This window comes from Gambusia affinis, linkage group LG06, assembly GCF_019740435.1.
Source record: "Gambusia affinis linkage group LG06, SWU_Gaff_1.0, whole genome shotgun sequence".
Lineage (NCBI taxonomy): Eukaryota > Metazoa > Chordata > Actinopteri > Cyprinodontiformes > Poeciliidae > Gambusia > Gambusia affinis.
The window spans coordinates 31,765,202-31,790,598 of NC_057873.1; the positions used below are offsets into that span (position 1 = coordinate 31,765,202).

The window sequence follows — 25,397 nt, forward strand, 5'->3', positions numbered from 1 at the left end:
CTTCAGTTTTGTTTCTTTTCACCTGGAGAAAGTTTTGGCACATCCACACATTTATCTGTTCTAAGCATCTGTTCAGTGATTGGATGGGGTCAAAGGTCACCTGGTGACATCATAATATAAAGCTGTGTTTCATCTGCATTGTTATGGTAGCTAATATTATTTCCTATTATAACCTGAGCCAGTGGGAGCATATAAATATTGAATAAGAGGGGTCCTAGGATTGAACCTTGGGGTACCCCACATGTGACCTTTGACCTCTTTGATGAGAAGTTTCCAATTAAAACAAAGAAATCCCTGTTCTTTAGGTAAGATTCAAACCAGTTAATCTCTGGACTGGAGAGTCCGACCCAACTCTCCAGTCCATTCAGTAATATGTCCTGGTCAACACTGAGGTCCAACAGAACCAGCACTGTGGTTCTCCCACAGTCCGTATTTATATTGATGTCATTGAACACTTTGACTAGGCCAGTTTCTGTGATGTGGTGAGACTGGAAACCAGACTGGAAGGAGTCAAAGCAGTTGGTTATCGTTAGGAAGCTATTTAACTGTTTAAACAGATTTTTCAATAACTTTACTGATGAATGGGAGGTCAGAGGTCAGAGATCAGCCTGTAATTCTGCAGTAGTGATTTGTCTAGATTGTTCTTTTTTATCAGTGTTCTAATCAGTATTCTAATTTTTTGACCAGCACCTCTATGAAGCTTAAATATTTATGTTTTTATAATAGATACCATATACAACCTAACATTTCTGGTGGTTTGAAACTTGAACCAAGTCTAAATGTTGTGTTTCATGAGAGTTGCAGCTGTCAGGGCCCAGATGGCTTTATCTCAGCCAAAGAAGTGAAAATGGAGAGTCTGAAGAGACGCAGCTCCACATTCTATGTTCAAACTTATTTATTTTTTAACAGCTCAGAATGATGAAAAATAACATTATTTTAGCCTAAATTAGTAAATGCTAATGCATTGCTGAAACAAAGGGAATAGGCAGCCTAAACAGAAAGTTTAATATTGTTTACAGTCTATATTTTGCTGGCTGATGGTCAGAATCAGTGGAGTAGTTTCTCACTGATGCAGAAAGGATTTAAGAGGGGGGAAAAAGTCAACATCTCAGCTCTGGTACCTTCAGACTACTGGACAAATATTTAGTTTTCAGCCAGTTTATTTCAGTATAAGTGGTTGTTTAAAACACCTCACGTTATTTCTCTAAACTTCTCTTTTTCTTGCAATCTGTAATACAAGCAAGCAACATGAACATTATCAAATATGATTCAACTCCACGTCAAATGATGTGAGGCAAACTATTTGACAAGAGTTAATGTTAAGACAGGTGGGAAGGAAACAGTCACATGACCACCAATATTTATGTTCTGCACAGGCGGAAAACCCGACTACAAACACTCTGATGGGCTCGATTACGTCATCAGCTGTTTCCTCCGTCTTTCATACTGCTACTTCGTACTGCTTGAGTGAGTGTGTGGCAATGTGTGCATGCATGTGCACTTGTGTTCCTATAATACAAACATGACATCACATAACCATCCATTGTGTTGTGATAAGGCATTATGTGGCAAAAAAGAACATCAAACAGGAACATCAGTACCAGAAAACTGTTTTAAGGCCAAACAACAGAACAGAATATATCAGCATAACTCAAACTGAGGTTCTGAAAAGAGGCAGGTTCCAAAACTTCTCATGGAAAGTCTCCATTCTTTTTCAGCCTTAACTTCACAATCAGGGCCGGCCCAAGCCTCCATGGGGCCCTAAGCAAAATTTGGTTTTGGGGCCCTCTATTTTGGCTAACAATGTAGATTTCTGGAATCAACAGTTAGAATATTAGATCGTTCACACACCTGCTATAAACTTATTGCGTCCCTGATGGTGCTGTTTACATTATATCCTATGCATGTATAATATAGGATTTTTTGTAGCCCCCATGGGGCCCTAAGCAGCTGCTTAGTTTGCTTTGCCTTGGGCCAGCCCTGATCACAATCCTTTCTGCTCATTTTAAAATAGGAAATAGTAAAGTTTATGAATTTTTGGTGGATGTTTATAGAGTACTGGAAGTAGGATGCAAGGATGAAAAGAAAGACAAAGGGTGAAAGAAGTAAGAGCACAAAGAACAACAATGGGATGAACCACGAAGAGTCATAATGGAGTAAGAAATGGAAGAATAGACAAAAATAAGACCAATGTCAGAACAAACAATACAAGAGCTTAGACATACAAATATTTTTCCATATTCTCTTTTGCCATACTTCTGGAAATTGGTGAACTAAAATTCCAGACTGCATTGGAACCCTGAATTAATGTCACAACTGAGCGCTGATGTCAAGAGGAACCAAACGGTTCTGAACTAGTGAATGGACATTCTATATTCACAGGTGGAGTTTTACAGAGCAACTACTCTGCAGACATAAAGGCTGCCAGCTCAACTTCTTAAGCAAAGACAGGTGGCGACATTAGCATAGCGAGCTGGGTTGATACTTTGGAAAGAACTTATTTAAAAATACATTTATGAAGACTTCATGAATGAAAGAAAGCAGGACACCACAAATCTCAAACGGCTCAGGCCCGAAGGCAAAACAACAAACATCAGCAAACAGTGTGGAGGAGCTGGAGGTGTGGTGTAGAGATGAACACTGGCGTGTTTTCTTTTTTTCTTTCTTATTCTTGATGTAAACTTGTTTACAGGTATTCTGTTCACACAGACAAATGAAAGCCATCTCTGAACAATCAACAACAGCAGATTGTTGACTAGACAGAACCACCTCGTCTCCACTAAGTGGTATGCCCTGGGTCGGTGTAGTTTGTTATGCTGTTTCATGGTCCGGCGTATTCAGAACAGCATTTTCACCAATTAGACCCTCAATGGGCAGGTAGACTTAAACCCAAATGCCTAATATTGAATCAGAATTGTGCAATGGCAAATGTGACTCAGTAGTACGTCTCGTGATTGTTGGAAGCAGTGATAGTTTTCTTGTCCTCCAGTAAATGGACTGTGATATGTGAAGCTGGCAGCTCCACCCTGTACTGTACTGTACCGTTGTACATGGTGGGGTACGGGGATGCTTTTATAATGAAAACAGACATCAAACTGTTCCATACAGAACACTGAGCACAGTGGAGATGAGGCAATAGAGAGGCAGAATGTTTTGATCTCAATGATTTGAATCCTTTGATGGCTCTGATGAAGTTGAAGTCTGGATGGAGTTAAATAGAACATTCAACTGTTTATCTAAGTGTTGTGTGGACAGGTTATGAATAGTTAGCATGACTATACCATTTCTGAGACTTGACATGTTTAACATAACAGCACTGCGCTTTGATGCGAGTCCTGCTCTAACTTGACATTAGCACACAGAGGCAGTCAAAACATCTTACATCTTACCCAAACTCTGGTGAAGTCCTGGTAGAAGACAGTGAGCCAGAACTATTTTATGTGCCATAGCTAACTCTCTTGCTGTTTTCATTTACTATCAGTCCAGGTTACTTGGTTCTGATGACAGGATATCTACTGTCTTCACATGTCATAGAAGTGAGCACTATGAAACTTATATTTGCATCAGTCTATTATTTACTATGAACATGCTGATTATTTACACAGGATACTGAGGTAGGAAGAAGTGCACCACCTCTTATCTTCCAGGGTGAATCAGACTGAGTAAAGAACATGTAAATCAATACCAGTTCAATTGACTATTAAAAAAGCAAAGTAAAAGTCACATGGCAGATTAGGTGTACTCTATGTTATTGATAGTTAAATTATTACTCTGAAGTTTTAAAGGTTTATAATGAATGAAAAACTATATTTTTGAGACTTAGGCTATCTCAGGATGAGCCAATGCTTGACTAACCGTTAGCTTTAGTATCCAATACCAACTCATTAAGCACTTATCAGCATTATAAAAGCTACAGTATGTAAGTTTTATAAATGTCTTTTAAATATTTGTTAGAAGTGTCACCATGTTGTGACAGTATGAGACAGATAATCTGTGAAAAAAAATCTAAACTCCTCTGCCTGCTCCCTGCGGTCCTAGTGTCATTTAGAAATGCACCATTTGGTCTGAAAGGACCAATCAGAGCCAGGAGGAAGGTCTTAGTACTGAGAACCAGTTTTATGTTCACAATGTTCAATGTGATAATGGTGGAGAAACAACTTACTGCCGTAATCAGTAGCGCTAAATAGCATTCATAGCAGACTCCATCGGGTGCAAGAGGGAAAGTGTGAGCAGTGTGAACATGAGAGTGATTGACAGATCTAAGCCCCTCCTCCTGGCTCTGATTGGTTGGTTCTGACCCAGTGTTGTATTTCTGCAGATGGCTGGAGCAGCACAGCGAAAGTCAGAGGAGACCAATTATTTTTCAGTATTGAAATGAGGTTTATTGGTCTAACAGAAAATGTGTTATATACTGTACATTAAAACAAAATTTGAGAGGTGCAAAAAATTTGGGTACCCCAATCATTTTATTGATTTGAATACTCCTAACTACTTTTCACTGATTTACTAAAACACAAAATTGGTTTGGTAACTTCTTAGCCAGGTGTATCTAATCATGAGAAAAGGTATTTAAGGTGACCAGTTGCAAGTTGCTCTTCAATCTGAATCTCCTCTGAGAGTGCACCTCAAAACAACTCTCAAATGATCTGAAAACAAAGATTGTTCAACGTAGTTGTTCAGGAGAAGGATACAAAAAGTTATCTCAGAGATTTAAAGTGTCAGTTTCCACTGTGAGGAACATAGTAAGACCACAGGGACAGTTCTTGTTAAGCCCAGAAGTGGCAGGCCAAGAAAAATATCAGAGAGGCAGAGAAGACGAATGGTGAGAACAGTGAAGGACATCCCACAGACCACCTCCAAAGACCTGCAGCATCATCTTGCTGCAGATGGTGTCACTGTGCATCGTTCAACAATTCAGCACACTTTGCACAAGGAGAAGCTGTTTGGGAGAGTGATGTGACCGAAGCCTTTTCTGCAAGCACGCCACAGACAGAGTCGCTTGAGGTCTGCAAAAGCACATTTGGACAAGCCAGCTTCATTTTGGAATAAGATCCTGTGGACTGATGAAACAAATATTGAGTTGTTTGGTCATAGAAAAAGGCGTTATGCATGGCGGCAAAAAAACACAGCGTTCCAAGAAAAACACTTGCTACCCACTGTAAAATTTGGTGGAGGTTCCATCATGCTTTGGGGCTGCATGGCCAATGCCGGAACTGGAAATCTTGTTAAAGTTGACGGATGCATGGATTCCACTCAATATGAGCAGATTCTTGAGAATAATGTTCAAGAATCAGTTATGAAGTTGAAGTTACCGTGGGGATGGATATTTCAGCAAGACAATGATCCAAAACACCGCTCCAAATCTATTCAAGTATTCATGTAGAGGAACAATTACAATGTTCTGGAATGGCCATCCCAGTCCCCAGACCTGAATATTATTGAACATCTGTGGGATGATTTGAAGCGGGCTGTCCATGCTGGGCGACCATCAAACTTAACTGAACTGGAATTGTTTTGCAAAGAGGAATGATCAAAAATACCTTCATCCAGGATCCAGGATCTCATTAAAAGCTCCAAGAAGTGACTAAGGCTGTTATTTTTGCAAAAGGAGGATCTACTAAATATTAATGTCTCTTTTTTTTGCTGAGGTGCCCATATTTTTGCACCTGCCAAATTTTGTTTTAATGCGTACTGCACGTCTTTAAGTCCAATAAACCTCATTTCAATACTGAAATATTACTGTGTCTATAAGTAATTGGTTGTATAAAACTGAAACAGCTGTGGCATACATCCAAATATTTAGAGATAGATATAATTAAGATTAATAGGGGTGCCCAAACATTTTCATATGACTATATATACTGCAACTGTAAACTGCTCATATTAAAAGTTCCAAACGATCCATTTTAAGGAGCTACTGCAGGAGATGTTACCTGCTCATAACCTCTCCACAGAACACGATTCAAACGACCATTAAGGTCTTGACTATGTTACCTAATCAGTGACAGAAAGCTGCTTGAGCCACCCATAGCTCTCTAAAAAACTGATCATCAGTCCATTTGAGAAAAAGCTGTGGTAGTGACTATGAAGCTGCGCTGGTGTCCACTCTGACACATTTCCCTGAGAACCCTGAACTCACTTGCTCTATGATCACAGCTAAGGCAAAAATGCTCGGGACAATAATTTGTCATCCTGAAGGATAAAAAAACCAACACATTTTACATAACATAACATACAGCATTACATGGAGACGATCTTAAAAAGCCAATATTTACAAATAGTTAAGATGATCTTGGCAAAGCTTGGAGGCCAAATGTCAGGCTTATTCTCCAATCCCTGCCTGTGTTTGACTCTACAAAAAACAGTGTGCTGGTGGTTAAAAGGAAAAGTGTTTCTCTATGTACACAGTGACAGACGTGTTTGGTTGTACTGGCGGATTCTTCTGCAAATACAGAACATGATCCACAGTGAATTCTTCCAGCTGCCTCACATGGGGCACCAAATATGGACATGCTTATATAGTACAACATATACTTCAAGAGTACACATTGCACTACTAAAGCATTTACCTTTTACTGACCTGAAGCTAGTTTTTTTTCGTCTCTCTCTCTCTTTCTCTCTCTCTATATATATTTTCAGTTTACTTATTTTGGCTTTAAACAATAAACCACTCGAACGTGCAGAGTTTAAATTCCAGATTGGGTCTTTCATTCGCCAGACAAACTCCAATCATTCACAGTTTTCTTCTGTTTCTACTTTTTCCCTTCAAGTTCATTTTCTGGCCCCACATCATACACATATATTTAACATTATAAAAAATAAGTTATTGCGCCTCCAAAAAAGTGCATTGTACCCTTGAAAAATATTAATCTTTTAAGATATTCTCATTTTTCTTTACGCTTCCTGCCAAGTGGATGGATTCCAGCTGATGGATTTGAGATGGCGGTAAGTTTCCACATGTTATCCTGACACTCCGATGTACAGGCACCACTGATGGGGAGTGCCGGGGGCTCAGGGAGGGGAAAAGGGTACAAAAGGAGCAGGAAGGGGGAAGGGGGGTAGTAAAAGAGATGTTCTGCTATGCAATAACCATGGGAACATCATCGGAGAAACCACTGATCATCGGAGCATCTTCATCATCATCACCTAAGCAAAAGAAAAAAAGAACACTTCAGATATAATTTATGTATCTAGGATTGGGCCACTCATGGTGACCTCATGTTGGCAAAGCTCTGTTATGTCAGTTCTGGTTTCTTCTTTTTGCAGACTTAAGTTCACTATTTTGTTCACTATACTATTTTGCTTGGAGTTTTTTTTTTTTCTAACTGAGAGCTGGTGTTTGGTATAACCAGAGTTCAAATAATCCTTGAATTATGACCCCAAATCCTAAAGGGGTTGAAATATGGAGTGAAAACAGCTTCAAAATACCTGCGTGTGTATAATATCGGATTCATGATCCATGCAAGCATCTTTATAACTATCACATCTTTGTAACTGTGGATAGTTGTATGTGTGCAATATGATCAAATGAAAACACAAATATTAAAAAAATTACAAATACAAAATAAAAGTACACACACAATTACAATTTCTACAAACGTTAAATTTCCACACACAGATTTTTAAACTTTAACCTTACAAATCTGACAAAAACTTTCTCCTACGCCTACAAATGTTAAATAAGTACAAACGAGTCAAAACTGCATTTACGCACAGATCAGGTTACAAGTGCACAAGGATTTGTGAGACTCATTTCCCTCTTCCAACAATCTCAGAATTTGTGCATAGTGCCATATTACAGCACAACAAATTTACTGTTACCTTCAGTTGCAATGAAAACGCTATATTTATAAAATATGACTTAAAAGAAATTTGACTTCCTAAATTAACTCCTTAAAATTGGAGTTAAAATTTTAACAAAGTAGCTTAACAAAATTGCAAAGACTCAGGAGATTTTAAACTCTTCTTCCTCTTTAAAAACCCCAGGAGTTTTTAAAGAGGAGTTTCTTTAAAACTTTAAAAACTCCTCTTTTCAAGAGGAGAGACTCCTTTTTAAACAGTGTATAAAAGAGCACACAGCTTTCAGTCTAAAAATTGGTGTGGAGACAAATTTTGAAAAGTGCGACAGAAAAAAGTAAGATGTACACATTTCCTTTATACATGTTAATATGATGAAAAAAGAGAGCAGCTGCTGGTCTGCCCTGTCCCCACTAGGACCACCCAAAGCTTTGTACAGCTGAATGCTTCAGTTCAGTTAAATTCAAAAATACTTTATTAATCCCAAAGGGAAATTAAATGTTGGAGTAGCTCATCAAGATTCTTTAAAGAGCCATTGAAAATGGTAATGGCTGTCGGCAGGGAAATTCTCCTGAAGCGGTCTGTACCACTATGAAACTGAAGAAGCCTGTGACTGAAGATGATCCACCTGCCCAAGATATTCTCGTAAAGAGGATGGTCAGGGTTGTCCATAATTTTCTTGATTTTATGAAGAATCCTTCTTTGCATTATCATCTACAGAGGTTCCATAGTCGTTCCCTGAACAGAACCGGTCTTCTTTATAAGGCTGTTGAGCCGTTTTAAGTCCCTGGCTCTGATGCTGCTGCCTCAGCAGATGACAGATGAAGAGATGACTCTCTCAAAGACAGACTTATAAAAGATCTGTAGCATCTTGGAGCAAACCTTGAAGGATCTTAGCTTCCTCACTAAGTCCAGTCTGCTCTGTCCCTTCTTACAGACGGCTTCACTGTTGCGTCTCCAGTCCAATCTGTTGTCCAGATGAACAGTGAGGTATTTTTATTCCTCAACCACCTCCACTTCTCCCGTGATGGAAGTAGGGTTTGATCTAACCCTGCTCCTCCTTAAATCTCCTTTATTTTGTACACATTTAAGATGAGATGATGGTTCCCACAACATGACACAAAACAGTCCACCAGATCTCTGTACTCAGATTCTTGTTCATCTCTGATACAATTGACAACAGAATCATCTGAGTATTTCTGTAGATGACAAAAGTCAGAATTGTGCTGGAAGTCTGAAGTGTACAGAGTGAAAAGGAATGCAGAGAGTACAGTGCCCTTTGGTGCTTCTATGTTGCTAATGCGATGAGGCCACAGTCACTTGTTCTCATCTAGAAAAGCGTAATTTGATGTGAAATTTTGAACTTGTATGTATAGATGTACACATGCGGGCTAACAACACTCTGTGTCTAACACAGTCTCACAAACTGTGGTCTGTTTGTGAGGTAATCATAGATCCAGGTGATTGTTGAGGCCTCTGTCTGTGTCTTCTGGAGACATCCTGGATCAGGCTAATGTTGAAGAGATGTTGCAGAATCCCACAAGCTTTCAGGACTCTGGGTCTGACACCATCCGGACCTGCAGCCTCATTCTGGTGTAGTCTCTCCAACTGACTTCTAAATACAGAAAAGTGTGAGGTGGAGGTAAAAAGAGCAGCAGCTTTGCCTGATTTGGTTGAAGACAAACTTGTGGAAGCAGAAGAGTCCATGACTGAGGTGGAAGATAGAACATCTGAGGTTTGACAGGAAAGCTGAGGGTCAGAGGAAGGTGGGATGTTTGTATGGCTGGAGACAGGAGATTATGACGACAAGCTTGTTCCTGAGCTGAACCTGAAGAAGAATGTGTTCAGCTCACTTGCTCTGTCCAGACTTCCATTGATCTGATCCTCCTTTTGCTTGAAGCCTGTGATCTTCTTCATCCCTGATCACACATCTCTGATTTTGTTCATCTGAAGTTAGTTCTCCAGCTTCTTGCTGTACCTTTCCTTGTTGTCTCTAATCTGGACTTTTAACTGCTTCTGTATACTCCCCAATAACTCCTTGTTTTGCTTGTTTAAAGGCTCTTTTTTTCTTGTTTAAAATTTCCATTAGGCCACTGGGGATCCAGGGTTACCATGGATATTAAAGGATTTTTCAAACAAGCATGAAAGGATCAAAGCAACACTTCAGGTATGTTTTTGATGAGGGAATAACATTATAACATGATAGAAAGCTCAAAAAAGTTGATTTTCCATCATTATGCCCTTTAAAAACCACCTTTTTCTTCTACTCTACATTTGGTGCTATTTTGATTTAACGCATAAAATTCCCTCAAAATGTACCAAACTTGATTGAATGTGCTATTTGTAGAATCCTTTACAGTTACCTAATTCATCCCCGGAGGAAAAGATAGCAGAACCCAGGCGGGAGTTGTAGTGGGAGTTGGCAAAGGCAGTGAAGTTGTTCTGCAGCCGGCGGTGTCGTATGTAGAGCGCCACTAGGCCGCTGCCCACCACCACCACCAGCAGAAAGAGGACGGGAACCACCACTGATGCCATATCTGTGGAATGGTTCTCGCTGCGGGATGTATCGCTGCTCCCTGAACAGGTGGGAAAAACATCATCAAGAAAAGGAAATTAAGATTTCTCTTTCTAATGCATGGGACCTTTGACATTATCAAAAGTAGCATACAAGTTGAGTAGTTATCATGTGGTTTGCGCTCCTCATTAAACCCAGTTTCATCAATCTGTGTGATAACCCATCCCTGGAGGTTCTGGAGGATCAACTGTACCTGTCTGTTGGTTGTAGAGCAAGAGTGCAGGTTCCCCACACAGCTGGCCACCCAGCAGGCATCTGGCCTGCACCGAGAATGTGTAGTTGTGTCCCACCAGCAGACTGCTGATGCGGAAGTAAGTCTCTGTGGTGTTTCCTAGATAAACTGTCCGGTTGGTCACACTGTCAAACACATGGACCTCATATCCCTGTGAACAACAGAGGTAGAATCTATCAGTAAATAAATCATACTGACTTACAAGCTTCTAGTGGTTGAACTTCTGTCTTTTTAAAAAGATTTTATTGTCTCTAGTGGCCTTTATTCAAGAGTGGTCAGACAGGAAGGTGGGTAATGAAAAAGGGAAAGGTCATGTGGCAAAGATTGTTGACTTCAAGACGCGAGACTCGAACTTGTGACAGCCGTGTGAGGAACTGAGGCCTCTGTATGTGATTTGTGCGTGACCCGTGTGCCCCCGCAGAAGGCCTGAACCTCTGTCTTCTGCCTTATCCCTTCTGTCTTAGTTCACGTGGACAGACTTTTATGCCAGTTTTTGTTCTGATCTTCCTTTTGCGACAATTTTAAGAACATCCAGATTATTGAGCTGCTTCCTATCATATTAAGAGATCTTCTTCCTGCCGTGTGTGGAATATTAACAAATCTGTTCTGCTCAGGAACACTCGCATTTAAAATCAGGGATATTCAACATGTTGGATGGTCTTGCAGCGTGTGGTGTTCCCCAAAGACAAACGACAACGCAACCTGTTGAATGTGATGTTTAGCCAATCAGAAAGGAAAGTGATGGAAACACAGAAAGGAATCAAAAATACAACAAAGACAAAACCTCTGGCATGGCAACCAGCAGGTGTACGTTGCATGTCTGTTTGCATTAGGTCTTTTTCTCTGTTAAATACAGTCCACAAGCTATTGCTTTCGGCCATGTTTATTTACTCTTAACTCATGTTTGGTCCTGTGAGATTTTGTAGAATTTCCTATCTGACAGCAGAATGTTGGGGAGTCAAATCAGTTTGTGTGTGGTGTGTTGCTCCAGCCATGGGATTTAACATCACACACTGTAGAACCAAACCTGTCAAGTTTCAGCAGGTTTGGTTCCTCTCAGGGGGACCACACAGTTATTACCATGTGTGTTCCCTCAGGTTTTGAAGATCAGCAGATCATTTAAAATCTTGTTGTGGGAACCAGCCAAGGATCATCAAAATGTTTTTCTGTGGTGATTTACTGGACTTTGAGTTCTTTAGATCAGCAGTAGTTTGGTGCTGGAACTTTTGGATGAATGTAGCTTTTCCACAATCACTTTCTTGTTGTTGAAGCATAAACTCTGACCTCAGCCAAATGTTACCTGCAGTCATCCAAGATTTTGAATATAGAAAGTGTTCACACTACTGACCGGATTATGTTTCCCAACTGAAAGACTGGGGATCACTTAACAACTGGATCTCCTGATAGATCACAGACTACAGGATTTATCAGACCCACTAAAGCAGAGAAAGCATTTTACTAATGTGAAGGAACATACACACAAGTAAGTGGCAGTAATGAAAGATGGTCTCTGAACTCTAAAGGGAATGTGCCACTCCCAAATATAACAAATCATATTGTTTGGATAGTGGTGACTGTATTATTTGTTATACTCATGTTAAGAGGTTAGAGGTTTATTTGACATACAGAGTTTGTTTGTATGGTTCAAACAACTTTAAATGCTAGCTGAATTCCTATCTTAATAGACAACAATATAATGTTGGGGTTGGATCATGCAAATAAGCTTGAGAATTTCCTGGTCTAGGAAGTGGTGAGGTGGTGGTAGGCCTTGTAAAGCAATGCAGTAGTCAGTCATTTCTCACCCTGCTCTCATTGAAGCCCTTCTCTCGGACTGCAAGGCTCTTCCAGAAGAGGAACACGTGGTCATTTTCTGTCAGAATTTTCAAGGCTTCTGGAGCAGGCAAAGGAACTGAAAAGGAGGGAAAAAATAAATCCAATCATTTTGCTGCTCTTTGAGCAAAACTACAGTTAAAATCAGACGCCTACATTAATTCATCATAGACTGAATGACACTAACTCCATGCTAACGTTGGATCCAAATTAGAATCCCACCGTTATGATGACTATACAGTTGTGTTCGAAATAATAGCAGTGCCTTTAGAAAAATGAGTAAATGTCAAAATTCTTCAAAGAAATTGTACTTTAATGAACACAGATACATTGGGGACACAGTACATTCTATTCCAAAGCAAAACAATTGCGCAAAGTCATCAAAACTTAAATAATAATAATAATATTTCAAATAAAGTAAGAAATGGCATGTTCAAAAGAATAGCAGTGTTGCCATCTTTCCTTGGAAACTCAAAAATGTACTGTACAAACAAAGAAATTCTTGATAAGTGAACCTAGCTGAGTATCCTAAACTAATATTTTGTTGCAAAACCACGGTTTCCGATGACTGCTTCACATCTGTGGTGCATGGAGTCAACCAACTTCTGGCATCGTTCCACAGGTATTGCAGCCCAGGATAATTGCACTGTATTCCACAATTCCTCAGCGTTTCTTGGTTTTGCCTCATGCACTGCACTTTTTATGTCAGCCCACAAGTTTTCAATGGGATTAAGGTCCGGGGATTGTGCTGGCCACTCCATCAGTTGAATCTTGTTCATCTGGAACCATGCTTTTGCTCGCTTGCTGGTGTGTTTGGGGTCATTATCCTGTTGAAAGGTCCACCTCAAAGGCATTTCCTCCTCAGCATATGGCAGCATGACCTCTTCCAGGATCCTGATGTACTGGAACTGATCCATGATCCCTTGTATGCGTGAATCGGACCAACACCATAGTATGAAAAACATCCCCATATCATGATGCTTGCACCACCATGCTTAATGGTCTTCAGTGAGTACTGTGGCTTGAATTCTGTGTTTGCAGGGCGCCTGACATACTGCCTGTGACCCTTAGACCCAAAAAGAACAATCTTGCTTTCATCTGTCCACAAGATATTATGCCATTTCTTTTCAGGCCAGTCAATGTGCTCTTTGGCAAATTGTAAACGCTTCTGCACATGTCTTTTTCTCAGCAGTGGGACTTTGCGGGGCTTCTTGCTGGAAGGTTAACCTCAGTAAGACGCCTTCTGATTGTCACAGTACTCACTGTCAACTGAAGGTCTTGCTTGATCCTCTTGGATCCCATCATTGGCTGAGTCTTCGCCAGTTTGGCTATTCTTCTGTCCATTCGAGGGGTTGTCTTTCTTTTTCTTCCTCGTTTTTCAGTTTTTTGCTCCCATTTCAGGGCATTTGAGATCATTTTAGCTGAACAGCCAATGATTTTCTGCACCTCTTTGTATTTTTTACCTTCTTTATTCAATTTTAATATTAGGAAACGCTCATATTCAGAACAGTGTATTGAACGACCCATTTTCATTGTTTTTTCAGGAGAAATGCACAGCCAGCATGCCAGTTGTCTTGATCCTTAAATACGGATCACCTGTTAACACCCTTTTTTCCCAGAATACCCTCCCTAATTGATGCCCTCTCTAATTGAACTCACCACTGCTATTTTTTTGAACACACCCTTTTCAGTTAATCATTCAATTTCACAGAATCCACAGTATGCATGGCTGTCCTGTTGGGTTTGTTGGTTTTCTATACCTTTATTTTACCCCCCAGAAACTTATCTGGGGTATAGAGTTTGAAATGTTAATAAAACCAGTGATTTTCTTGCTGCTGTTGAGGCACTGCTATTATTTCGAACACAACTGTAAATTAAAATAACCACAATTTTATAGTATTTACCAAAACATTGCAACTTTGTTTATAATATGGTCTAGCAAAGGGGTGCCCAAAGTGGGTCCTTAGGGGCCGGCATCCTGCATGTTTTAGTTCTCTCCCTGGTGGCACAAACAACCTCTTCAGCAGGTCAATGTTCTTCTTAGGCCTCTAACGAGCCATCATTTGAGCCAAGTGGGTTAAACCACACCACTGGTGTAGCAATAATACTGTATGTAAAATATTTTAAAAGATTTTGCTGCAAAGATATAAAAAAATATCAGAGGTGCAGCAACATAAAAAATTTTGGGCTGATATTGATATTAACATTGCAGGCCTTTTTTTTTACCTTTTACTGAATAAAACTATAATGATTTTTAAAGTTATAAATTAGCTGGACGATTCTGGATTAATTTTAAAATTTTATGATTTACACACTGCGACAGACTGGCGACCTGTCCAGGGTGACCCCACCTCTCACCCGGAACGTAGCTGGAGATCGGCACCAGCAACCCTCCTGACCCCACTAAGGGACAAGGGTGAACAGAAAATGGATGGATGGATGATTTACACAGGGTCTAAGGCAGGTCTTCGAGGGCGGTCATCCTGCATCTTTTAGTTCTCTCCCTGGTTTAACACACCTGGATCAACCGATGGCTCATTAGAGGCCAAAGAAGAACATTGACCTGCAGAAAAGGTTGTTACTACCACCAGGGAGAGAACTAAACCATGCAGGATGCCGCCCCTCAAAGACAGACTTTGGGCACTCCTGGTCTAAGGTATACATGAATATGTATTGAAATGCATAATGCAGTTTGTTCTATATTATGCCGATTTTTCAGTATTTACCAAACTTTTGGTTTATTCTGGTGGAACCTTTCTTTTTCATTAAAATTTTTATTAAGGAACACCATGAAGAATGTGCTTCTTGTGTGTACACAAAAGGTGGTATAGTCTTATACAATCATCTATTCAATTTGTTATATTGATCTGTAAAGCATACCCCTTCAAGTGATTATCCCATCTCTGGTATCTAGTGTTCCACTTTTTATTTTCTTTTTCCATTCTTTCCTCCTCATCCCCCGAATCCCTCTCAGAAGAATGGGGAGGAAAAAGAATGAACAAATCAAGTGATTGCTTTTCTACTGGCAATTAACATTATATTGAAAATGTAAGATTTATTGAATCCCTTTACACAGTTTGGTTGTTTGCCCAAGAACATAGTCTCAAAGTTTAGAACAAAATTGGCCCCAATAACAGTCTCCACACTGTTTAATTATCCCCCACTAAGAAAGTAGCTCAGGAGAGCAATGGCCAGCTTGTTTCAACCCACATAACCTCCAGCATGTTCTATTTGCATTTCTGCCCCTGTGAGCTGGTGTTTTGAAGAAGCATGTAACAATCTTCCAAGCAAATTCCCTATATGTTAGTGATGATGTACATTTCCAACAGTTATTCAAAATGTCTAACAAGTCTTCAATGTGAATTTGATGGTTCCCTTTCTTGTCCCATTTCTTTTTTAATATATAATGTATCCCCTCCCTCCAGGTTTTGCAGCTCATTGTACATTTTGTATGTTAATTTAATAATGGAGGTTGATTGAGACAATTTTAGAAAGATATTTAAAATACCAACAAATTCGTTTTTTTCTACATAGTGCCAGATTTGTAGATAATGAAAAAAAATCTCATTTGTCGAGACCATATTTTTGCTTAATGTCTTGAAAGGTCCTCAGACAGCCTTTATGATATGAATCATTGTATTTTACCAAGCCCTTTTCAATTCATTTTTTAAAAGTATTATATGTTTTATTTGGGGTAAAGTCTTGGTCATATGCTATCCATCTGACTGGCAAACCGGACTCTTTCTTTTCTTTTACTAATATTGACCAGGTCTTGAGTGCTATTTCTGAACATGGATTGAGTTCTTTAAGACTTTATTAAGTCTATATTTCCAATTGCTGCTTGCAATGGGACACCATTGCTTGTACATTCAATCTCCTTCCATTCTGCTGTGTAGGAGGAGTCACACATCTCCTACAATGGATATATTTGTGCTGCCTTGTGTTTACTCATGTTTTGGGATGAAAGCTGGTGAAAACTTTGACCACTTCTTTCTGAAAAAAAGTATACAATTGATTAAACTCCATCCCTTGAGGAGTGGCTTTGACAGACCTGTGTTGAGGGTGAAGCTGGCCTCCTTGGTCATGTTGCGAAGGCGGACGGAGACGCTGTACCTTCCTCCTGACTCCAGGCCTCTCAGCAGGTACTCCACCGTGTTGTTCTGGGTGGTCAGCTTGTAGTCCCTCTCCCCTTTCCGGATTATATCTTTTACGTGAATCACATATGTCTTAGAGGATGGACACACAAACAGAGCAGGTGAGCACCCCAGCTGGATCACAAGCATTCAAACTGAACTGGGTATTCTTTCACAGAACTCCTCAAAGTAAAGTTAAAGGGGCACTATTACACATTTTCAGGCATACAATGCTATGGCTCAATCAAGTAAATATGTGAACTTCAGTTGTCATACAAATGCTATATATATCAAATATGACTTAAAAAGTGTATTTTGTAATTTAGTGTCGTGGGCCTCTGTCTCTATAAAAATTCCTGGTCTAAAAATTCCTCCAGCTTGAGGAAGTTGTCACCAATGGCTACTTTACTAACCCTTCAACAACACTGTTACCAGTGTTTCACTGAGAAGTAGCTCATGCAATGAGCTTTGCAAATTCCCAGTTCCACAAGGTGTTTGCTTATTGCTGTTGGCTAGTCTGAAGGAGTGGGGGAGTTATGAGGGAGGGATGCTCTATCAGGCAGAAGCTCTGAAACTTAGAGGGTGGGGCTGGCAGGCACAGCGTTTCGCACAGATGAGTGGTTGCCATGGTAATACAATAATTTTTTTTCAAAACATGCATGAAAGAATCAAAGCAATACTCCAGGTTATGTTTTTGATGAGGGGATAACATTATAAAGCTCAAAAAATTGATTTTACTTGACACTGCCCCTTTAAAAGCACCAACACGGCAACGTCTCAGAGCAGAGTGATAGCCTCATACCAGAGGGGCATCTGGCGTGTCGTAGGGTGGCTGCCATTTCAGCGTGGCCTGTGTCTTGTCCACAAGCACATGATGGAAGTTCCGCGGAGGCAGCCTCTCGTCAGGGATCATTTTCACCACAGCATAGTCAGAGGGAGGACCCAGGAAGGGAGAGACAACCCGAGCCTGAATCAATATCATATCAATATCAATCATTAGTGTGAGATTATGTCTGTCCTGTAACTACACACCATACTGTCCGCTTTGTCACACTCAGTAAGGATACTAAAACATTCTGCTGCCCTTGCATCAACACCATGTCTGGATAGAACTTTTCACTCTGGAACTAGAGCAGAACTTATAGAACAGAACAGAGGTCTTCAACATGAGGGACACGGAGGAACTGCAGGGTGTTGTGAGATTTCTATTTAACTAGACATTTTCTTTTAACTTCAGAGTTAGTTATTTAAATACACATTAACATGAAACAATGTGTGATAGTCTGATAAATACAAGAAATTGGCAAACATTATGGTAGTGGCAGAATTATACTATGGGGATTACTTTTTTCTTCAGACGGAAACACGGTTGTTTGTCAAGGTGGATAAAATCAAGAACATATTCAAATACAGAAAGTTCAAATTCCTTCAATGGTGGAAGAAAACTGTCAATGAGGAGGAATTGGATTGTCAGAGTCCCAGAGTAAAGCAAAAGTTATCACTGTAACTAAGGTTTCATGAATCCCGGATGCCCGCCTGAGGCAGTGCTTCGAGCACTGAATAATCATTCTTGCGCATGCACAGGTCGAGTATTAATCACAGCAAAATCACCTGACCTGCCGGTGACCAATGTGACTCTGTATAGTCACACGACACCCAGCACTCAATCCCTCAACCTTCTTGTGAGATGTAAGAACATGCCCTTGGTAGAATAGAACGTCACACCTGCTAGCAGTGGACAATCCTGCAAGGCATGAGCCATTGTGATCAAATCCATAACCCAGTGTGCAAGCTACGGCTCAGAAAGGGCCTGAAGTTTCTGTGAGTCCACGTAGCAAACAAAAAGACTATTCATCTTTTGGAAACAGTGAAATTTATATATATGCCTTAAGAGAACAAACAGGGCAGAGATGTTCAGAGGAGCCCCCAGTGTCAAACTGGGCAAGATGGAGCGGCTGGGTACATCCTGCCAACAGTGACAGTTTAGGAATAAATGCCACATCAGGCCACAGTGTGACACCTGAGCCCTCAGGGTTCCACCGGCAGCAGGGCTCAGGTATCAAGAGAGCCTGCAATTCCCCCACACACTTTGCAGAAATCATTGGTAAAAGGAATGCCATCTTCAGTGAGAGCCACTTGAGGTCTGCAGATGAAAAGGACTCGAACATGGGGGACCGAAGAGCCTAAAGCACCAGAGAAAGATCCCACACCACAAAGCAGTTGGGTGAGTATGCCAAGTACCTCTTAAGAAAAGCACAAAGTCCTTATTTAGCCCACTAAGCAACCATTCAATCAAACATGCCTATAGGAAATATCATCCTCATATACTTTGAAGGTAGATAGAGACTGTCACTGATCCAGTAATGCCTGCAGGAAGGTCAGTATGTCAGAAAATTGAAAAGTCAACTGCTGTAGGTTTTAAAGCTGTGCACACGCATGACATGTTCATTAAAAATAGTTCAGTGAAATGTCTGTGATGAAATAAAATAATTTATTTTATTTCAAAATAAATGATTTTCATATAAAACTACTATATAAAAATATATAATGACTAAATTTGAAGTACAACATTAAAATTTAGGTTGCACTTGACGTTCACCTTTAATCACATGATGAAGACTGTTATAAACACTATGTCTCTGGTTCTGTATTTCAAAGGCTGTGAAACATGGTCCAGTTGGCACGATAGTGGTAGTAAAGCCTGTACAGGGCCTACTGTATAAAGAAGGAGTAAGGTAAAATAATGCTCATATTTAATTTTCATGTATTGCTGCCTTTATATATTTTAGCCCTGAGTTAACCTTCCTCTGGTGTTAGCTTTCTGCTGCCATCTGTAGTGTTAGCGGGTCATTTTGGACCCGTGTATTAAATCAGCCATAAAATACCCTAAAAACAATCTTTTATCATCCAATGTTTTTCTTAACTCTTGTTTAGCTGGTTGGGCTTCTTTATTCATGAAAAGATTGGTTTTAATATTTTTTTGTGGCCCCCTGGGCCTTTGTTTTAACAGCATGCCCCTCGTTTTCAATGTATAAAAAGTGGTCAAATGAACCTTGAGAGAAGAAGGCAACAAAATAATCAGTTGTTCTGTTACCTGAGTGTAACTGAGAGATATTAAAACACATCTTTTAAATGTTCAACAAAAAAAAGATTTTAATTTTAATATTATCAAATATAGTAACATCTATGCCGCTTGCAGATTTGCCTGTGTAAATCTGTAGGTTCCATGCATATCTTGTTTTAGCATCACAGGCTGCCCAGATTTTTATGCCATATTTGCCTGGCTTGCTGGGCATGTATTGCCAGAACGGGCATCTTCCTCGGAAAGGGAGAAAACGTTCATCCACTGTCACCTTTGGCCCTGGGTTGAACATCAGTGGAAGGAGTTGCACCCATCTCTCCCAAACATCCCTGATGGGAGCAAGCTGCTCAGATTTTGCTCTGGTGTCTCGATTGTCAAATCTGATGACTCTTGAGATCATCTGAAAGGTCCGAAGAGACATTGTTGCCCTGAAAATATTTCTGCCCGTTGATGCATCCCAGAGACTCTCAGTTGCCTCATTGCTGGATCTGTAAACTCCAGCAAGGAGGAGAACACCAATGTAGGCATCCAGGTACGTCTCATCAATGTCTTTCCATGTGTTGCCATGGACTTTTTTCCCCTCAAGGTTTGTCATAGCAATTATGACTTTTTTAGTGACAATGGCAAAAAAAAGATCAAAGCACGTCTTGATGTCACTTACTCTTGTCACAGCAAACCTCGTGACCCCTGGGGTCATTTTGATGATGTTTGCAGCAGCTGTCCTTCCATGCATATTTTCTTTCCCTAAATGAAGCTCAAGTGGTTGGAGGAAGAGGCTGTTAGGGTTAGGTTTATTGTGTGTTCATGATTTAATTGTTGGCATTTTTTATTGTTTTATAATCAAAAATTTTAACCGGGTCACAAATGACCCAAACACCACAAAAGTCATTTTTTTCCAGCAGAGCACTTTATAATTTAGTAAAAAAAAAAAAAAAAAAAGATTTTACTTTGTTTAAATGGAAGTCCCTGACAAAGTCAAAAAGTTTCAACGCAAAAAAAAAATGTATGAAGTACTTTTATGCATGCTAAAAATCAAAACGGATCCGTAGGGACCCTAACACCATAGGAAGGTTAAATACATGTGTGCCTTTTTTTTCCTTACTTAAAGGAGTACCCTCTTCAGGGGAATGGTGTGAAGGCTTAAGTGAAGGCTGCAAACTTGGCTGTGCGGCATTAGCTTGAATTTGAATATTGACAAGGCATCGTCTTCTTTTTTTTGTACCCCTCCAGGGGGTCTTTTGTGGACTCTAGTGTCCCTTATATGACAGTAGGCTGACAGGAAAGGGAGAAGAAAAGGGGGAAAGACGTGCGGCAAACATCGCCCGATCCAGGAGTTGAACTTGTGACAGCAGCATCAAGGACTCAAGGCATCCAAACATGGGTTGCGCTATCCCCTGCTCCACCACGGTACGCCCAGGCATCGTCTTCTTAATTCAGAATCGCCTGGAAATCCATTGGAAGACGCTGTGCACCGTTGAACAGTGTTCATGGTATTGCTTAAATTGCTTTCAAATATGATTTTGTCTTTCTTTGCTGTCATGGTCACTCAAAGCGGAAGCATTCGCTCATGCAGACGTGACATGCAGAGAGCCCATTTAAGAACTGTGCTGAAGGAAATAAAAGAGAGGAATTCAAATACCCGCTGGGAGTGGATCTCCTTCCTAAAGGTGAAGACATCACAGATTTCAAAAGAAACTAAAAATGGAAGACCGCAGATAATATAGGAAATAGTGCTCCCTTCATTAAAGGTCCCATTTCCAAATATGGTATTAGTCTCACATGTGGTCTGTTCCCAACCCTTTCTGTTGTGTGCTTGGCCTCTGGCAGTCAGTCAGGCTTAAATAGAGCTACATTTTCAGAATGGCCCAGCCAAAACCTAGAACTAAAATGCAACGTAAAATGAGAGGGATCACAGAATTAGGGCTGTGTATGAAAGACCTCATCACAAACAAATAGATTTGAGAACATTTGCATGGCAGAACCAAGAAGACTCTCGATCTTGAATTAAATGCTTCAAAAAGGTATTAGTTTAAAGGTAACCACATTTCTGCTACAGCTCCTTTGCACATTTTTTTGTATTCCTTGCAGTTTTGTTCCTTTTTTAGATGGTCTCAGTTTAAAAAAAAATGTTTTACTCATTTTTACAGGAGCTGTGTTTATACTTGTGAACCATTACGCGTAAGACAAAAAAAAGTAAGAAAATAAATAAATTTTTAAAAAAAATCAGGAAAGATATTTCTGTAATTAATGGTCAATCCTGGTTGAATTAATTAGAGGAAACCGTTATAGAATTAATAATTACTCATGGAAAACATTCAGAAATCAAATTATAAAAAGAATTATAGCTGTGCTCCATCTGCTCTTGCTTTCTTAACAGCTTGAATTGTGTGAGACAGACTTTACAAAGAAAAAAAATCTTCATCAAATGAAAAAACTCTCTATGGTGTTATGCAAGATTTTTGTATAGCAGCTTAAAGATCAGCCTTTGCTTTAATTTGCAAGATGAATGACTAATTTGACTCAGATGATCTGTTGGTCGTGTGGATGGGTCCATCTCTTTCCTAAAGTAAAACTTCAACCCTCTGCTAAGGGGATAAATGTGTCATTATCCAAGAAGATGATTTCTTCATGTCACAAACATTAACTAGCTAGTAGGCTGGACAATTAATCCATAACAACCATGACAATATTGCAATAGACACGTGATCAGTATCAATAGATAATCGGTTTTATAGAATATTTACTGTCCTCCAATCCACAACAGCACAGAATTCTAGAAGACAGAAGAAGGCAGAGGAAAGACTAGCTGCTCAACCTCTCATAGCGAGCTAAGCTAGGTTAGCGGCATCAACTCACTCAATCTGTGGCTACCTTGCAACGACCTGTTGAGTAACTTGAGTAGCAGCAGTTTAAAGTTTAGCCACTGTACCTAATAAATGCTTAAAAATAAAAAAAGAAAAGCATCGAGTGAAAACTGGCTACAACAGAAAAGGCCATGATGTAAGTTTGGCAGAATTTCAGATATTTAAAACAAAAATCTAATCAATAATTATCGATATCCACTGATATGACGCTTCATATCAGTGGATATCAATAATTATTGATTAGTTTTCTGTCTTAAATATCTGAAAATGAAATGAATGAGATTTTCTGCCACATCGTCCAGCTCTACTGACCAACATTTCTTGCATTCTCTTTGTTGACCTACCATCTTGTAGAAGTTTCCCAATCCTTTCTGTTGTTTCAGCTGACAGCTCTCTAGTTGGAACTATATTTACTGTCAACGAGTCAATGACATCAGCTCACTACGTCCTGTGAACACCTCCTTTGCAGAACCTTACATGTGCAGGTACATATTTTGGAACAAAAATTACAGATTTTTTTCTATTTAGTTTCTAAAAAACCTCAGTACCATTTCACTCAAGTTGGTAAATGAATAAAGGTAAGATAAAAGAATAAAAGACTAGTGAGCACTAGATTCTCACCAGGGTTGTTAGCCACGTTGTGCAGCTTCTTTTTAAAATCCCCATTTTTAAAATGACTATTTTAGAAATGCAACCTAAACAAAGTTGAAATTAATTCTTCGCTCTGACACTCCCTGCCACACTTCAACCACCACCTTGCAGCACTATGTGACAGTGATTCCTTTTGTTTCTGAATCAGGGAGGCTCAACACCAAATAAACAACATATGTGCCTAATTTCCTTTTGGATGAGCCTCTCATTATCTTACATTATGTCAGAGTCTTTTCAGCAAGAACAAATTTGATTATACAGCAAGTGTGAAAACTGGGTATCGACTAAAATATGTCACTTTACTCCAGACTTCAGGGAGTCAACACATCTGGATATGTTTTCTGACTTGACTGTTGATAGTTTTTATCAGTTAATGTTGTGGATTACCCATAATTCAAAATGAAAGAAAAACAAGGGGTGGAGTAATCCTGAATATTTCATTTATCAAGTAACATCCGAGAAGGAATTTTACAAAGTTTCCAGGAGTGACTCACCAGGAAGAGATACTGCTCACCGCTGTCCACAGTCACAGAGAGGGTGAGGGATGTGCTTTGGACCTGATGAGGACTGCGGTACAGATCCAGGAAAGAGGTGGCATAAAACACACCATAAACCTGCACACACACGCACAAAGAAATAAGACACAGTTGTCCCTTCATGTTACTGAGGTGATCTAATAGTACTGGTTTGGATCAAGAACGTTACCAACTATAGTTTACAAGTATGTTTTTAAAATGAAATCGCAATAAACCAATTATTCTCTTTAGGATAGTGATTCAATGAGGGATAGAAATGCACACTTGTCAGTTTTTTTCTTCTTCATACCTGCATAACCTGAGTATTGAATTACAGATTGTGGCTTCAGGTGTAGAGAGAGAGAGAGGTAGTCAGAGAAATAGACAAGTGAGAGAGACAGACAGACACACAATGTACCAGTGGAGCGGAGTCAATGCTGATGCTGCACTCCACCGCCGTCTGGTTAAGAGCCTTGGCTTTGAGGAGAGGGCGCTCTGGCTGGGTGCCACGGGTCTGGTAGTGTGACAAAGCGGTGGGGCTGTCTCCTATACTGGTGTGAGCCCACACAGCCACTTCATACACCGTCCCCGCTGTCAGGTTTGTGGCTGCCAACATAGCAGACTGTTTCAGACGTACTGTACTGGAAACATTCATTGACACTCCTAGTAAAGATGTGGGAAATGTATCTGTTATTGGAGCAGCATCAAATCACACTATAAACTGGAGTAGAATCACAACAGTTCTGTGTAAGAAATGTAAGAAACAGGACAGCTCTTTTCCTGTAATATTTCATAAGGTTGGAGAATATAGACAGAGATATCTTTGACCAAATGGTTAATCCATTTCGCTATGGGGACTGACACAGCCATGGAAGACAGTGAATTTTTGTCAGGAGAACTTCTCTAATTTAGCCACATTTTTAACAAAATCCAAGGACATCTAGAGGAGAAACCAGCCCCACAGAATCATGGACACTCCACTGTTTTTGAGTGTTTTTCCATTCACTCCTCGTTTCATATCACAATATTTTAAGCAGTTTTACTGACCTTTTTAAGTTGCTGTGAAACATCAGTGCAGCATTATTATTGTAGCATTAGCACAGCTAGTATAGGGCATCTTTTGACATTCCCTCTTTTCCTATCCATCTGCCTAACAGGGAAAGTAACTCTGAACAACACTGTGTAGCTGTAAAGAGCTATGTCTTTAACATAGATCACTCTGCCAGTAGAGGGCAGTTACCTAACTCCAATTTCAACTCTTGGTTTTAGTAGAGCATTCTAAAATATACATATGAAAATATTCTTGAATACAATTATTGGGTGGTGATTAGCCATACAGATGGCCTCCTCACTTTAACTAAAGTAGCTAATATGATAATGCATATGTGTTATAATGGTAGCAGTATTGACAGTGTGCAACAGAAGTATCTACTGCTGCTCTTCTAGCAGCAGCACTACAATAACAGCTGCTGAAAGTTTTAAAGTACAGCTACAAAAACTAATACTTAAAATCCATCACTGTATTTGCCGATAAATGTATTTAATATATAGTTTAAATACATTTATTTATTTAATAAATAAATTAAATACATTTATCAGCAAATACAGTGATTTATTCTAAGCATAAGTTTTTGCAATAAAAGTTGAATTTATCTGAAGACTGTTTTGTACCAGATGTGCTAATTTTCCTCACAACAGAAAAGAAAGACAGCACAGAG

The 25,397-nt window shown here is 39.7% G+C and overlaps 1 protein-coding gene across 3 annotated transcripts in view; it reads right to left on the minus strand.

Annotated features, from left to right (window-relative positions):
• Positions 1–877: 877 nt before the first annotated feature.
• The window catches only part of sorl1 (sortilin-related receptor, L(DLR class) A repeats containing), a 118,756-nt gene continuing 94,236 nt past the window's right edge, over positions 878–25,397 (minus strand). For all 3 annotated transcript variants that reach the window (XM_044118709.1, XM_044118708.1, XM_044118710.1), the window contains 8 exons: positions 24,098–24,285; positions 23,659–23,778; positions 17,370–17,534; positions 16,486–16,660; positions 12,407–12,513; positions 10,566–10,755; positions 10,161–10,373; positions 878–7,146 (listed from right to left, as the gene is read on the minus strand). In XM_044118709.1, the coding sequence (XP_043974644.1) occupies positions 7,079–7,146; positions 10,161–10,373; positions 10,566–10,755; positions 12,407–12,513; positions 16,486–16,660; positions 17,370–17,534; positions 23,659–23,778; positions 24,098–24,285 (1,226 nt within the window). In that variant the 3' untranslated portion in view covers positions 878–7,078. The remainder of the gene's footprint in view (positions 7,147–10,160; positions 10,374–10,565; positions 10,756–12,406; positions 12,514–16,485; positions 16,661–17,369; positions 17,535–23,658; positions 23,779–24,097; positions 24,286–25,397) is intronic.